A 14,954-nucleotide genomic window follows, 5' to 3' on the forward strand; every position below is an offset into this window, starting at 1 on the left:
TTTTGCTAATAAATACATTGAGTAATTACCAATGTCCACTGCCTTTAAACAGATGAGCAATGGTGTAGCTTAACTAAAGTAAACCGTTGAGGTTAAACAAGTTAAGGGTAATCCAATCTTACCTATAAAACAACCATGTGTCTCCGTATCTTGCATGTCAAGTACCCTATCGTACTTCCAGAGCAGTCCACTCTATTGTACTGTTACCAGGAACAGCGGGCCGGGATAATTCGCTGGAAAGCCCCTTGAAATACAGTTGTCATGTCAGCGCTGATTCGCGGTAGTCAAGTAGCAGTTTACAGTAGTGTGACACTGTGTACGTGTGTACTCACTATACACAACAAATCATAAAGGTAAGAGGTAGAAAGCCCAATGTTGTTGCTGCACTACATCGAGGGCATACTTTCCGGGTGGGTGATTATCAGTACACAATCGCCGTGTGGAGCATTTGCACGGTTCTTGTATAAAGCAAAGTTTCTTTTGTTGGAAGCCTGGCAATACATCCTTGATCTATGACTATTCATGTTGACTTTGTATGTGCAATTGTAAATCCGGGAGGCAGGGCCAACTTTTTAAGGTCGAAAGGCCCACCAAAAGTCACTCTTACTTTATTCAGCTTGCCATAGGTGGGGTGGGGACATGCCGTCGTTCCTCAAACTCTTCATCCTAACCGAGATTAATTTTAGGACTTTGGATGAGTTATATTGTTACGTATCCATAGACTTTAGGAAGAACCCATCCTAAGTTAGAACGAGTTACGTACTCGTCCTAACTCGAGAAAGCATTAATCCAAGCATTTCGTGAAATCGGCTGCAGAGGTATAAGAAAGGGCAGAGAAGGGCAGGAAAATAATGTCAACCGGAGAATGTGTCTCCCACATGGGAAATTAGAGAGGTTTCCAAAGTGTACGGATACAGATACCGATACGTACTCGACACGTAACCGCCGACTATCGTATTTTGCACACACGTTAGCATCGGATGAACTACGACAGCTCATACACGTCTTAGAAAAACGGAAAACCTTTTTGCAGACTTTCATATTGTCTTTTTGTGCCAGATCAAAAACAATTCCAATGGAATTGCTTTCACTGGTGCCGTGCTTGATATAACAACAAATTTAGCCAATTGTTGCGAACACTACGATGAGAAAATGCAGTGTATTCACGGCTGACGTGAACGGATACGGTTACAATATCCGTATTTGTATCTGTATCTATCAAATCTAGAGAATGCAGTTATTCCTTAAGATGTTATTTTGTTTTATATAACGCCCAAGCATGATCCTTGCCATTTGATTGGAGGATTGTCCGTCACGTCTTAGCAAATAAAAGTACCATTGCACGCTACGTCACTCAGCATGCATTTTTCGTTCCATCCGAAAAGTGTTATTGTATGCTGAGCAAAAAACATCACTGCGTGCGCGTGTCTTTGGTAACGCAGAAGTGTTACTACAAGGCACATACATATAGTATACAAATATTGACTGCTTCGAGTGCTATGGTTAAAACTATGACTCCCGAGGTGATCCCCGGGAGCCTTCTATTTTCCCGAGACGAAGCTACGGGGATCACCGAGGGAGTCATAGTTTTTAACCATTGCACGAGTAAAAGCAGTCAATATTTGTTTCATAACACCCTAAACATTTCTAAATACCGTACTATTATTATTAAGTTACAGACCTGAATGCTACAATCCATGGACGACGCGAATACAGATTGCAAACACTTTTACTGTGCTGCATGTAGTGAGTGTCGTGCAATCCGAAATGGTTACAGACTATTAATTCATCATCATCGTACACGCAACGGACGTCTGGGTACTGCACGCTGTGTGCTAGTCTGTCGGACTAGCGCACGGCGCCGTGTGCTAGTCTTCGGACCAGCGCATGGCAAACCGACGCACTATCACACGACCGTCGTCTAGCAAAACTAAGACATGTCATGTGATGGGCTCTAAACCAATGAGCAGGCAGAATACTTGCAAGGGGTGTTATAAAATATAATTTTATATATATGGGCACATACTAGCATTCTGCAACTGCGTGTCTCAAGATAGCTGTACTGCTGAACGCACATTGTCAAACAGGCCGACCCAAAAGAAACGTGTGCAATTTCACAATTAGAAATTGTAGGCCTACGCTTTGTTTATTTTGAAAGTTGTATCCTCCAATCAACATGACAAATATCTACTTGGATGTTATATAAAACAAATAATGAGTGTTTTTCATTCGTGCAATAGTGCAAATATGTTCATTCGTTGAAAGATGAAATGTTCCATTCAACTCGGCTCCGCCTCGTTGAACAGAACATTCCATTATTTCAACTCATGAACATATTCGCACCATTGCACTCATAAACATTCATTATTTGTATAATATTCACCAAAGAAGTTACCTTTACTGTTTACAACGATTGAGTTTCTATGATAATTCCATAAAGGCCCCATTACAGCAAATAAAATGCAGTTTACAAGCTAATATAGTTATTAGAGTTTAAAACCGTCAACAAGCTTTAATAGTAGGTATAAGCATACTGAACAGTACTTTACTGCCATGTCTGTAGGTATGTCATGTCAGTAGGTGGCGCCCTAGCGTTTCCAATGGCACGTTTCAACTAAAATCCTACATTATTATAAGCATGATTATAATATCGACTCTTCGGAAGAATTATATCAGCACTTCATTCAATTACTTATAACTATTTTACCTGGTGACCATGTTCCTTTTAAAGGCAGTGGACACTATTGGTAATTACTCAATTATTAGCATAAAACCTTGATGGTATAATGGTTGCTGGTGTAATACATTGTGAGAAACAGCTCCCTCTGAAGTGCCATAGTTTTCGAGAAAGAAGTAATTTTCATCGAATTTGATTTCGAGACCTCAGATTTAGAACTTGAGGTCTCGAAATCAACCATCTAAACGCACACAACTTCATTCTTTCATTTTTATCTCGCAAGTCGATGACCGATTGAGCTCAAATTTTCACAGGTTTGTTAATTCATGCATATGTTGAGATACTGTGAAGGCTAGTCTTTGACAATATTACCAATAGTGTCCACTGCCTTTAAATAAATCGTTGCATTGTTAATGTAAAAATACATAAGTGTAATCAAATGATTCAATGTAAGTTAACAGCTAGGTTTTGTCATGGCTTCATCTACCGTTGACAATTGATGCATTTGTACACAAAGCAAGAAGAGATTAGTCCTGCCCCTTTCTAACCGAATCACTGCCCCTTGATTGAAACCCCTTTAGGACGTGTGGTACGGTCCATCTTAGGATATAAATGCCTATGAAATGACCAGTTGGTATGGTGTGGATTAAAGGAACACGTTGCCTTGGATCGGTCGAGTTGGTCTTTGAAAAGCGTTTGTAACCGTTTTTTATAAAATGCATGACGTGTAGAAAGATGTTGTAAAAGTAGAATACAATGATCTACACATACATGCCTCGAAATTGCACGGTTTTCCTTTTACCTCGTCGACTAACACGGTCGGCCATTTATGGGAGTCAAATTTTTGACTCCCATAAATGGCCGACCGTGTTAGTTCGCACACGCATTTTCGAGTTAAACTTGTGTGGATCATTGTATTCTACTTTTAAAAGATCTTTCCAACCATATGCATTTGATAAAAAACAGTTACAAACGCTTTTAATAGACCAACTCGTCCGATCCAAGACAACGTGTTCCTTCTGACAGAATTAGTCTCAAAACAACTGAACAGAGCTTTGAGTCCTCTCTCAGTAAAAAACGCATCCCACCTCCCTTTGATTGGTTGAACGGCTCAGTGGAAACTAATTAAGGGAATAAAAGGGGAGCGACGAGTTCTTAAACGGCCGTTTAAAACCGGCAGGGTCGTGGTCGTGTGATAAAGGCCCTCGCCTTCGGCTCGGGCCTTTATCGCACGGCCACGACCCTCCAAGGTTTCAAACGGCAGTTTAAGAACAAGTCACTACTCTTTAATTCCCATTCATCAATACATTTTGGTTAAAAGGCGTAATAAAGTAAGAAACTCTGTAAAACTTATCCGTTTTCCGACGTCCTTGAGCTTTGTACGTGGGTTGCATTTTTATGACTGAGACAGTTTTCGTAAATGCATCGTGCGCGTAGTTAGTCTTGGTGCACGACGTTTCTTGTTTTCCTTTCACACACAGCGCAGCCAACTCACCAACAGCGCCCGCAACGCCCGTAACGAGAAACGTCTTGCACCAAGACAAGCGTGTAGTATCCGAAAACAACCGGTTATAAACAGAGCTCCAGCTGGTTATTATCAACCGTTTAATCATCCCTACGTGACGTGCTCTCCACCAATACGAATAGCGAAACTGTTTGAGTTATTTATGAATAATGATTGACTCAATGTTAATGCTACAGTCAATCAGTAAGATTTCATGAAATGATTTGTCGGTTTTGAATAATAGTTCGTGGATTTCTTTGAATAATGATTTTTTCACATTCTTCAGTAGGACTGATTCTCTCGATTTGTTCGTTTTAATTGTCTTGCAAATGTATCGTTTTCGACAATGCCTTTGACACTCACACGCGATGCATGATCTTGACCGATTGAAGATCAGCCACGATTAGATCACCGGTAGGAGTAAACGTCATGCCAAAAGGATTGTACATGCCATGAGCTACACAGCCGATGTGCTCACCTAATGCGTGGTAATGATGTATCTCACACGTTCCCACACTACCGTCACCATGAACAGACACGTAGATGTCTCCAGCATCGTCGCAGCACACACCAGCAGGTTTTACAGGTTTGCCGTCAATGGAGGTGCTGATATTGAACACCTCCTTTCCCATGAAATCCAAACAAACTAATTTCATCTTGTAGTAGTTTGTGAAGATCAGTCGATCCTTGCTGCTTACAGATAGCCCGGACAGATTTTCTATTTCGGCATGATGTTTTATAGAAATGGTAGATCCATCCATATTATGGAGAGATATAACCTTTCTCTTACAGTCAGCCACTGCAATCCGATCTTTCTCGTCCACTGCGATTCTACTGAGTAGACTCTCTGACTGCCCCACGACTTCATTCTGCGAGGGTATGAACTGACGAATGTATCTCAGTTCTCTATCATAAACCTTTACACCCTGTCCGTCAGTAACCAGAAGCAGGTCATCAGAGGTCACACAAACACCGTAAGTACTATATAGTTGACCATCCTCTGTTTCACTTTGAACACCAGTAGATTTGTAACAATTCTTTGATGTAAATGTGGATAATAGATTCCTCTTTATATCAGTAACGACAATGTCACCATTGCTAAAGCAAGCAACGTCTGCTGCCATCTTGAACTCCCCCTCACCTTCCCCTTCTTTACCAAACTCTGTCATCACCTCCCACTTCTCTTCCTCTAGTATTTCACCGATATCCGCATCAGTGACGACATCATGACCTTTGAACCTGATGAATGACTTACTATGCTGCACTGTTTGAAACTGGAGCTCTTTGTGGAATGTCAAGTTGTGCATAACCTTTGGCTTGAGGTCCAGCAGCTCAAAGTTATCAGCATGTTGCATCAAGTCATTGACTGAAGCTACGATCTGCTCTGCACGGCTCATCTTATTGTGATTGCTACTCAGTTTGCTATTAAAATCCTCACCCCTTTCTTGACTGATTTGAGAGACTCTTTCTTGGAGGAGGCGAGATGCGTTTCTTATCTTGGTGACTTCCTCTTCCTCCTTAGCCAAAATATATCGAAGAGCCCGGTCGACCATGAGTTGTAATCTACGCTGTGAGTGTTTGATAGAGTCATCCACTTTTTGAAATTGCTTGCGACATTCATCAAACTTCATCAATGCCTCTTCAACAGCTTGACGATAAGATCGAATGGAATCATTGATTTCAGAGAGAACGTGGTTTTGTGCTCGGTGATCGTGTGCCACACATTTTAGACACACAAGTAAATCACACGTGTCGCAATAAAAACACAGTTCCTGGTCAGTGTGTTTCCGGCACTTTGGAGATTGAGTTTTGTCCGTGTCTTTGGGTCGCTCATTTGATGAGGCGAAAGCATCAACGATTTGATGATGCCTGTTCATTTTTAATTTCGCGTGCTGTTCCACACATGCAGTGCAGAGTTTTGCATCACAGTCAACACACCGTGAAACGGGTTCAAGACCTTCGTCGCATCCTTCACAAGTCGAGACAGGAGGATTGATGTCATCATCCGGACCTTCCAGATTGATGACGTCATCGATAAGCGAGCTCAAGAAAAAACAGTTAAAAAGAGCCGACACTCCCTTTTCTGGGATTGAAGTTTTCTCTCTACACACTGGACAAATTATACACTCCTCTTTTTGATCATGCTTGGCTACAAGTGCTTGAAGACATTTTAGGCAGAAGCTGTGCTGACAGTCCAGGATTTTCGGATCGGTAAACCGATTCAGGCAGATAGGGCATTCGATGTGTACATGTCTAATCTTGCAAGTGGTCTCAGTGGGTGGTGCAGCTTCGGCCATCTTGGTGAGAACGCACAATCCTGTAACCTGAAGTAAAACGAATGTCTTTTCTGTTTAATAGTTTTCCTACAATCAGTGAGTGCAATAATTGATAGATATTTTAAGACACTAGGTGGCAGCAGACTCACTGATTACTGGGGAACTTGTGTCATTTGTTTGCCACACGAACAACATACAATTTTGATGTTTTGAAGTTGCCTTCAAAATATAAATATTATGCTGTGTTTCTCGATAAGAAAAACTGGAAAAACAAAGCAAGATATTATTGTTTAACCTTTCAAATTATTGTTGGGTGTCGTGGCCGATCGGTTAAGAGCACCGAATTCAAGCTCTGCTGATTCTGTTCAGCAGTTTGTGGGTTCGAATCCCGGTCGTGACACTTGTGTCCCGATTATTGCTTCTCTCCACCCAGGGGTAAATGGAGACCTGTGAGGGCATAGATGGTTCTTGTGATTGATTGTGCCGAGTAGCGCATTTGTTGCACGAGGCCGTATACTCCCAAGGGAGCTGAGATGGTTTATGACTGAATTAAGGCCCAGTGACCAGGGGTAATAATTTGAAGCGCTTTGAGACACCCATTCGGGAGTGAAAAAGCGTTATATAAAATACAAAATATTAATATTAATATTATTATTTACAGTTGCTCTTGAATGACCTTTTGAACTATTTAAAGGTGACTATTTGTGGATGGAATAGTGATAATTTTCTGTGTTAATACCCACGTTTTGTGCGTTATTATAATAGGATTTTATGAATTTTTAAATTGAAAACTGAGCATGTGTTTTTCCCCCTTTTCTTTTTTACCATTTTGTGGTTGAAAGACAAATGTGTTGCTTTAGAAACTTAATTTAACAAGCAACTTTTTGACTATAACCATAATTTAAAGCTGTAAATGTTAACAACCCCCCCCCCCCTCTCCAAAAAACAAAAATGGGAAAAAAAATAATGCAGTTACCAAAGAACCGGTTAAGTCGTACATTTATATTTTCTTCATTTTTTGTTTTCCCCTTTCAAACCGAGTTAGACCATACCTGGGTCAGCATGGTTTGTTTTCTGATTCAAACTGACCAGCTACTATAATACTTTATAACACACCTCTTGCTTGTTCTGTATTCTGGTTGGCTGAAACACGGTCACGTGGGATTAACTAATATAGTCTAGTGATCGCGCGCGCGTTTGCGGGAACTAGTACCCTAACGGGCTAGTCTAGTCTTAAAAAATAGTGCCCGGTTACAGCGCCCTCTTGTGACTTGAACCATTAACTGCAACTACAAAACTTCCTTTCTTTTCCAGATTTGACTGTTGCATGGGTGGACGGCAGAATGTGTGTTTGAAACAGCTAGAGGCAACGCCTAACTACTTGTCGTTAAGTCTACATGTCACTCTACATTTCGTCGAATATAACTAAATAATACGGAAGCGTATATAGGACATACCGAAAAAAAAAATCGGGCTCCACTATTTCGCCCGGGCGGATTACTATTTCGCCCAGGCGGTTTACTATTTCGCCCGGGCGGATTACTATCCCGCCCGGGCGGGGTACGTTTTTCGCCCGGGCGAAATAGTAATCCCTCTGGGCGAAATAGTAATCCGCCCGGGCGAAATAGTGGAGCCCGATTTTTTTTCGGTATGTCCTATATACACTTCCGTACGATAACGACCCAGTTAGCAACATGATGTTTTTGTCCTTAAGCATATTTTGTGTAGCGTTTTTCTTTTGATTGTAAAGGGAAAATGGTTCACTGCGGGTTGTGTTCTGCGGGTTTACTGTGTGCCGTGAATCATGTATGTCAGCCTATTAGCAAGTTTTGTCCAAGAGTTTTCCGAAGTGATGGGCTTCCATAAGAGCATACTTTCAAAGAGCTCTTGAAGCAACAGTTTGTACTTAATAACACTTTGATTTGCAAAACTATAAGCAGGATGCCAACCGGTCAAATAATGGTACATATGGCTCGGTATTTAAGCTGCAAAGTTGTACGTAATTCTGGTTAGCATCTTGTTCTTGTTTGTGCTTAGCTGTTTTGTGCTGAAGCATCTGTATGAATGTAACACTTGTAGTATGAGGCAAGACGCTTTATTTATGCCTGCTTTAATTGCTTCTCAATACCTAGGAGTATTTATGGTACTGCTAGATAGCGTGAATGATAAGCAAGGTAGCACCCGTTAAATGCTGCGTACTGAGGGACATGGACGACCACCAAACGACTAGATAAAAAAACCTAAAAGTGACAGAGAGGGCTAAGGAAAGGATATTTAATGGGAGTAACGAAAAGGACAGGGTGACGAGTGAGGACCTAAAAAAGAAATCAAGAGTGCAGGATATTTTCAAGACGATCAAATCAAAGAAGTGGAGATGGGGAGGCCACCTGGCAAGGAGGCATGACAACAGGTGGGCATGCAAAACAACCACCTGGACTCCTGGACAAGAAAAAGAGGGCGACAATCAGAAGATGGAGAGATAAACTAAGCACCTACAGAGGCATTGCTTTGCAACAGACAGCGCAGGATAAAATGAGACGCAGAATTGGTGAAGAGGCTTTCCTCCTGCAGTGAAGTGAAACAGACTAGACGACGACTCTGAAAGACTAGCGATGGTTTCAGGAATGTTTCTGCCCATTGAAAACAAGGGTAGAAAGCAACCAAGGTACTTTTTAAAAACGTATGCCTAATGTTTTCACCTTCAAAATATATATGCGTCCACTCTGTTAAATTTGTTTATGTTTTAAAACATTACAGATTCATGTTGTTTCCTCAAATAAACTAAGGTGAAGACATGGCTTTTAGTCATCAGGCTTCCTTCGTACACTTAATACAGAATCAGACTGTGTTGCCCTTTCAGCCTCACTTTGGGTACACTGGGCTGAGTAGGAAAGTACATGATGGCTGCCAGGTTTTTCCTTAAACTTTGTAGTGACTTTACATGTAGCCAGGAGGAGCAGTAGCTTGTTATTTCATACAGCCAGTAAACTCTTTTTACGGATCCATGTTTCATATTAAATAGGGATGCTTTTCAACATTGGCTAGGCTTAGCCTGAACACATAGATTGGTGACAGTTTTGACTGAATCCAGTGGTGTTTTTATTTGCTACCATTTTGCCAGTAGATCACGCTGGCTGCACACAAATTCTTTGATTAGGCATCGACTTATAGCTTTATTGCACACATGAATTCATTATTTGAAAATAACAAAGTTTACAGAGCAGTACTAAACAAAGTTTAACAGAATAGGGTTTGGTGTCATACCCGCATGCGCTAGTGTAGGACAATGGCCAACCCAAGTCTTTCTTGTTTTAAAGTTTGGGTTATTTAGAATTTCAAAAAGATATCTAAGCACACTAGATGTATGCTTACCAGATTGTATAGTGACCAGCCAAAATATCAAGTCACATGCACAATCTGTGACTGGTACCCTGCACAATCTGTGACTGGTACCCTGCTCACATTTGCTTAGGAAAACGTTTTAAGCAATAGTTTATGGTAGAGTAGCGTCATGGATATGGCCTAGGGTAGAGTTTATAACAGATAATTTAATTCTGAGAGGCCCAATGTGAACACAGGGAACCAAAGAATAAACATTTCTAACATAAGGGAATAACACGTTTTGGTAATTGTCATCCCGTTTGTTTCAATCCTGGCTATAGCTTTGCAGATCATGCCGTGTTAATCTGTTAAAATTTCATTTCAAAAGGTAGCAGCGTTTTCTAAATTAATCGGTAGAAGGTAAATCCATGCAGGAAGGAAACTAACGCTTCTCAGACCGTTTTCGGGGAATGGGGGGGGGGGACACAGTTATATAGTCGCAGTGTTTTGAAGTCAAATGTTTGTCAAATAATATCCACAGCTGATGTACTTCTTACCAAGTTTTTAACGCCATTCGTTTTCAGAGTCATTTGCAAACGTGTACAGACCCTTCAATTATGCTTAATAATGTTAAGGTGGAATTGAAGGGAAATTTACCATTTTATACCAACTAACAATTATAAAAAAATATGTATATCATATTAACAAAACAATTGACTTTGATAATTGATTGACTGATATAGATTGAATAATGAATCCAAAACAGCACAGCCAAAAGTTGCATTTTACAAGAATCACTGGATTATACAAAACCCAATAAATTTTCCGATTACTTGTTGTTATACAAATTCAGTTTATATAGGTATACGCATTACGCTACACAAAACAATGTATGTTTGTGTCACCCTATATTCCCATGGCATGTCTGCAGTAAATGATACCATTCAGTAACTCAACACCTAAACTATATTTTCTTAATAACTTCAATCTAAAACCTTTGTTATTTTAAAATTCAAACCAGTAGTCAGATTGCCATAATATGTCCCTGAAATACCGCCACAGTTTGGAACACACCTTGTGGAAACCACCTATGTGTTTATTTTGATTGTCACAGTCGAAGTAAACCTATCATTGGATATTAACGTTGCTGTGCACGTGATAGGAAAAGGAAACATTAAACTGTCACGTGATCATATCAGGCCTGTGACTCTGCATGAAATGATGAACTCAAACTCAGTTTCTGCACAAGAGAGCGCCCTCTGTAGATCTGGGCCTCAATTCAAAGAGCTTCTCATGTTTCAAAAATTACTAAGCTCCGGGTCAACGTGCCGGTGCTCTACCAACTGAGCTATCTAGTTGGCTATAGAGCGCCGGTACGTTAATCCGGAGGTCGTTGGTTCGAATCCTACTCTAGACAATTCTTTGTTCAACCCTAACATTTATTTAAAAATTAACAGTCAGTTTCCCTTGTGGTTTACATTGACAAAAGATTCAATGTAAAATAATATATAGTGAACTAGGTTTTGTAATGGTTTCATCTACCACTGACACTTGATGAATTTGTACACAAACTAAGCAAGAAGAGATTTGTCTTGCCCCCTTTCTAACCGAATCACTGCCCCTTGATTGAAACCCCTAGAGGACGTGTGGTATGGTCCGTCTTAGGATATCAATGCCTTTGAGCTGACTAGTGTTTATTGTGTGGTTAAGACAATGGCCATAACTGTATGTGAGTATTTGCTGACAGAATTTGTAGTCTAAAAAATAACTTAATAATGGAGCTCTGAGTTCCCTCTATTCTTAGCGATCTGACATCCCACCCCCTTTTGGTTGATTGAACGGATCGGCTGAAATTCATTCATGATCGACTTATTGGTAATGCGACAATCAATCCGTAAGATTTCGTAAAATGATCTGTCGGTTTTGATGAAGAGTAGTTCGTGGATTTCGTCTGATGATAGATTATTCACATTCTTGAGGGTGACCGAGTCTCTAGCCTTGCTCAAGGCAGTCGAATTATTCACTCCGAAAAAAGACCGCCGTTGTATAAAACCCACCCGTATCCACTCTGTGTAACATCGCACGACACGGTGCCCCCGTACATCACTATCCGCATGCGTCGGCCGTCAGGCCGACAGCCTTGTAGGGTCTGTGTTGAAACCACTGACCTCATTACTATAATAAGCGAAGAGTTCCCACGGTCAGCTCATTACCATAATGCCCGCGAAAGATGAGACATGTCTACATCATCACACACCACCACCACGGACGCTCAGCGAGCATGATAGGCGTGCGTGATTGGACGTCAAAATGAATAATTCATTTGCCTTACATCCTGTGTTGTCTGATAGGTCTGACGAACGATATACATATTCATGAGCTGCATACTAGCATATCCGAGAGCCCCCCAATTTTTTCCACTAGTGGAATTTTTTCAATACAACACATTAAACCCGGACGATACAGACCCGACAAGGCTGTCGGCCTGACGGCCTCCGCATGCAGTTAGTGGTACGAGTGCGATGACTTGTGTGAACAGTATTCGTACGATCTGACAGTGTGTATACGGGTGGGTCATGCGGTGTGATCGCACGCACCACGAACAGGGTATACGGGTGGGTTTACAGCGGCGTCTTTTCGGAGCGAATAATGCGACTGCCTTGAGCAAGGCTACCGAGTCTCTCGTTTAATTAGCGTTGTCTAATACTATAAAGTTGCGAGTTGCAATTGTATTGTTTTCGGCCATGACGTCATTGACACTCAAACGCGATACAAGATCTTGACCGAATGAAGATCAGCCACGATGAGGTCACCGGTCGGAGTAAACGTCATGCCAAATACCCACGAGCAACACAGCCGATGTGCTCACCTGATGCATCGTAATGATGTATCTCACAGGCTCCTACTGTACCACTACCATGCACAGACACATAGATGTCTCCAGCATCGTCGCAGCAAACACCAGTAGATTTTACAGGTTAACCGTCATTGGAGGTGATGATATTGAACACCTCGTTTCCCGTAAAACCCAGACAAACTAGTTTCATCTTGTCGTAGCTAGTGAAGATGAGTCGCTCCTTGCTGCTAACAAGGAAGCGCAGATTGCTAATATCACCATGAGATATTGTAGCAATGGTAGATCCATCCATATTATGCAGAGATATCACTTTTCTCTTACAGTCAACCACTGCAATCCGATCTTTCTCGTTAACTGCGATTCTACTGAGTAGACTCTCTGACTGCCCCTCGACTTCATTCTGTGAGGGTCGGAACTGACGAATGTATCGCAGTTCTCTATCATAAACCATTACATCCAGTCCATCAGTAACCAGAAGCAGGTCATCAGAGGTCACGGCAACACCGTAAGGGTGTTTTAGTTTACCATCCTCTGTTCCACTTTGAACACCGGTATCTTTGTAACTACCCTTTGATGTAAAGGTGGTTAATAGCCATCATTCTGCAACATTAATGACATTGTCATCTACCTCGAGTTGTTTACCAGAGGGCGGCGGAGGGCTTTACCATTTCACCAAAAAATTATGATGTTTTTGACTGAAAATGTATTTATGAATGGGAATCAAAGTGTGTTGAATCGGTTTTCAACTAGTGGTTTAAACCCGCCGAGGCCTGGTTCTTTATAATTTACCTCGACTTCGTCTCGGTAAAACTATCAAGAACCAGGCCTCGTTGGGATTAACCACTAGTTGAAAACCTCTTTACCACACATTGATTCCCTTATTAATACAACTTTTAGGTTTAATTAGCTATGTTCGTATTTAGCTCTCATCTTCTCTACAATAGCACTCTCCTGCTCCACTTAACTTTTGGCAATTATAGTGCTTTGGTCACTATATGACGTTTCAGAAGCTTAACAAAAACGTTTTGCTTTGATTCTGGGGATCCACATGAGCCTTGCCTTTATCAAACTGTTGTCAGAATAAAAATCTCATGACTGACTTTATAGAGTTCGTCGTAGACGTGAATGGGAGTAGTAATACAAAGGAAACATTTTGTTTAGAACCATATTGCAGACAGCTTGATATCAGAAGTATTTACTCCGAAGCATAGGCCTAAGTGAATACTTTGCAGTAAACGGAATTTAGAAGATGCTTTTACTGAATGCTTCTACTTGGAAGTTTATTTTTTTTACTTTTTGGTAGTACTTGTCAGTAATTACTTATTTTTATTCAAACGACCCAATGTCTCAACTAATTAACAAGCCAACGTTGATACAAAAGAACCCCCTTCGGTTGATGCTCACAAAAGTTGCTGTTTAAAGGGTGAAAATGTGTGTCAAACGTACTGACCCGCTAAATTTCAAACAAAATGGTGGCCAATGAAAGTGATTTGTCGCGACGGCACCCTGGTCAGTTCGAAGTAACCCACTCTACATGCAGTGTAGCCTATAGTATACTTGGGGCTAACCTGGGTGAGCCTTGGAAATGACGTAGCAGCTGTTATATCGAACCAAGGATGGCCCTTTTTTTGGGGGGGGGGGTTGACCTGGGTCAACCCGGGAAGTCTAATTGAACGCACCCAATTAGTGCAACAATCATATGGGTGGATACTTTTAGATACGTGTCAGCAGATTTACCGGGTACCTAAGAGAAAGTGCAGAGCCTTTATTGGGACAGTTGCGACAACTTGCGGTTAGATGCGTTTTTTTGGTCCAAAAAAGCATCTAATCGCCAGTTTATTATTCAAATAATAAACTGCATTTATAAGACGCATTATGAATCACTAGCGGAAAACCCGCGCTACGCGCGGGCCCCGCTAGATTTCCGCGCTTTTTCAATTTCACAAAGCACTTAGATTGATCTTAACTTTGTATCAATCTTAATCTCTTGAGTGACGTCACACCAATTACCCTGTCCTTGGTTGTACTCTGTTTCGTTTATTTTTTCCCGTTCAGTTTATTTTTGTTCCTGTCCCGTATCATTTATTCGTCCCTTTTCTGTTTTCCTTTCCCGTATTATTTCCCCAGCCCCGTAACTTTGTTTTCGTCCTGCGTCCTGATCATTATTTTATCGTCCTGTTTTTCCCGTTTTGTGTTATTTGTCAGTCGAATTCATTGTGTTAACCAAAGCTTAAAAATAATTTTTCATGTGCAATGAATGTCCAAAATGCGTAAACTTTAAAGGCATGTTTTACTACCAAACAGCCGTGTGTTTGTGGA

General features: G+C 41.1%; 2 protein-coding genes across 3 annotated transcripts in view; both read right to left on the reverse strand.

Moving 5' to 3' along the window:
- The window catches only part of LOC139944826 (uncharacterized), a 42,712-nt gene that overhangs the window by 26,103 nt on the left and 1,655 nt on the right, over positions 1-14,954 (reverse strand). Inside the window, exon 1 of one of the 2 annotated variants that reach the window (XM_071941946.1) lies at positions 123-488. The exons of the other annotated variant lie outside the window; for it this stretch is intronic. The gene's annotated coding sequence lies outside the window, so the exon portion shown is untranslated. Of the gene's footprint in view, positions 1-122; positions 489-14,954 lie in introns of those variants that run through there. 2 annotated transcript variants of the gene reach the window in all.
- LOC139945169 (uncharacterized) lies at positions 3,914-6,505 on the reverse strand. Its single transcript, XM_071942454.1, has one exon. The coding sequence runs from the start codon at positions 6,476-6,478 to the stop codon at positions 4,541-4,543; it is 1,938 nt and encodes a 645-aa protein (XP_071798555.1). The 5' UTR covers positions 6,479-6,505; the 3' UTR covers positions 3,914-4,540.

Source organism: Asterias amurensis, chromosome 12 (assembly GCF_032118995.1).
Source record: "Asterias amurensis chromosome 12, ASM3211899v1".
Taxonomy (NCBI): domain Eukaryota; kingdom Metazoa; phylum Echinodermata; class Asteroidea; order Forcipulatida; family Asteriidae; genus Asterias; species Asterias amurensis.

Bases quoted from the DNA above. Each gene is read 5' to 3' on its own strand.
- LOC139945169 (XM_071942454.1), bottom strand. From the start codon at position 6,478: ATGGCCGAAGCTGCACCACCCACTGAGACCACTTGCAAGATTAGACAT.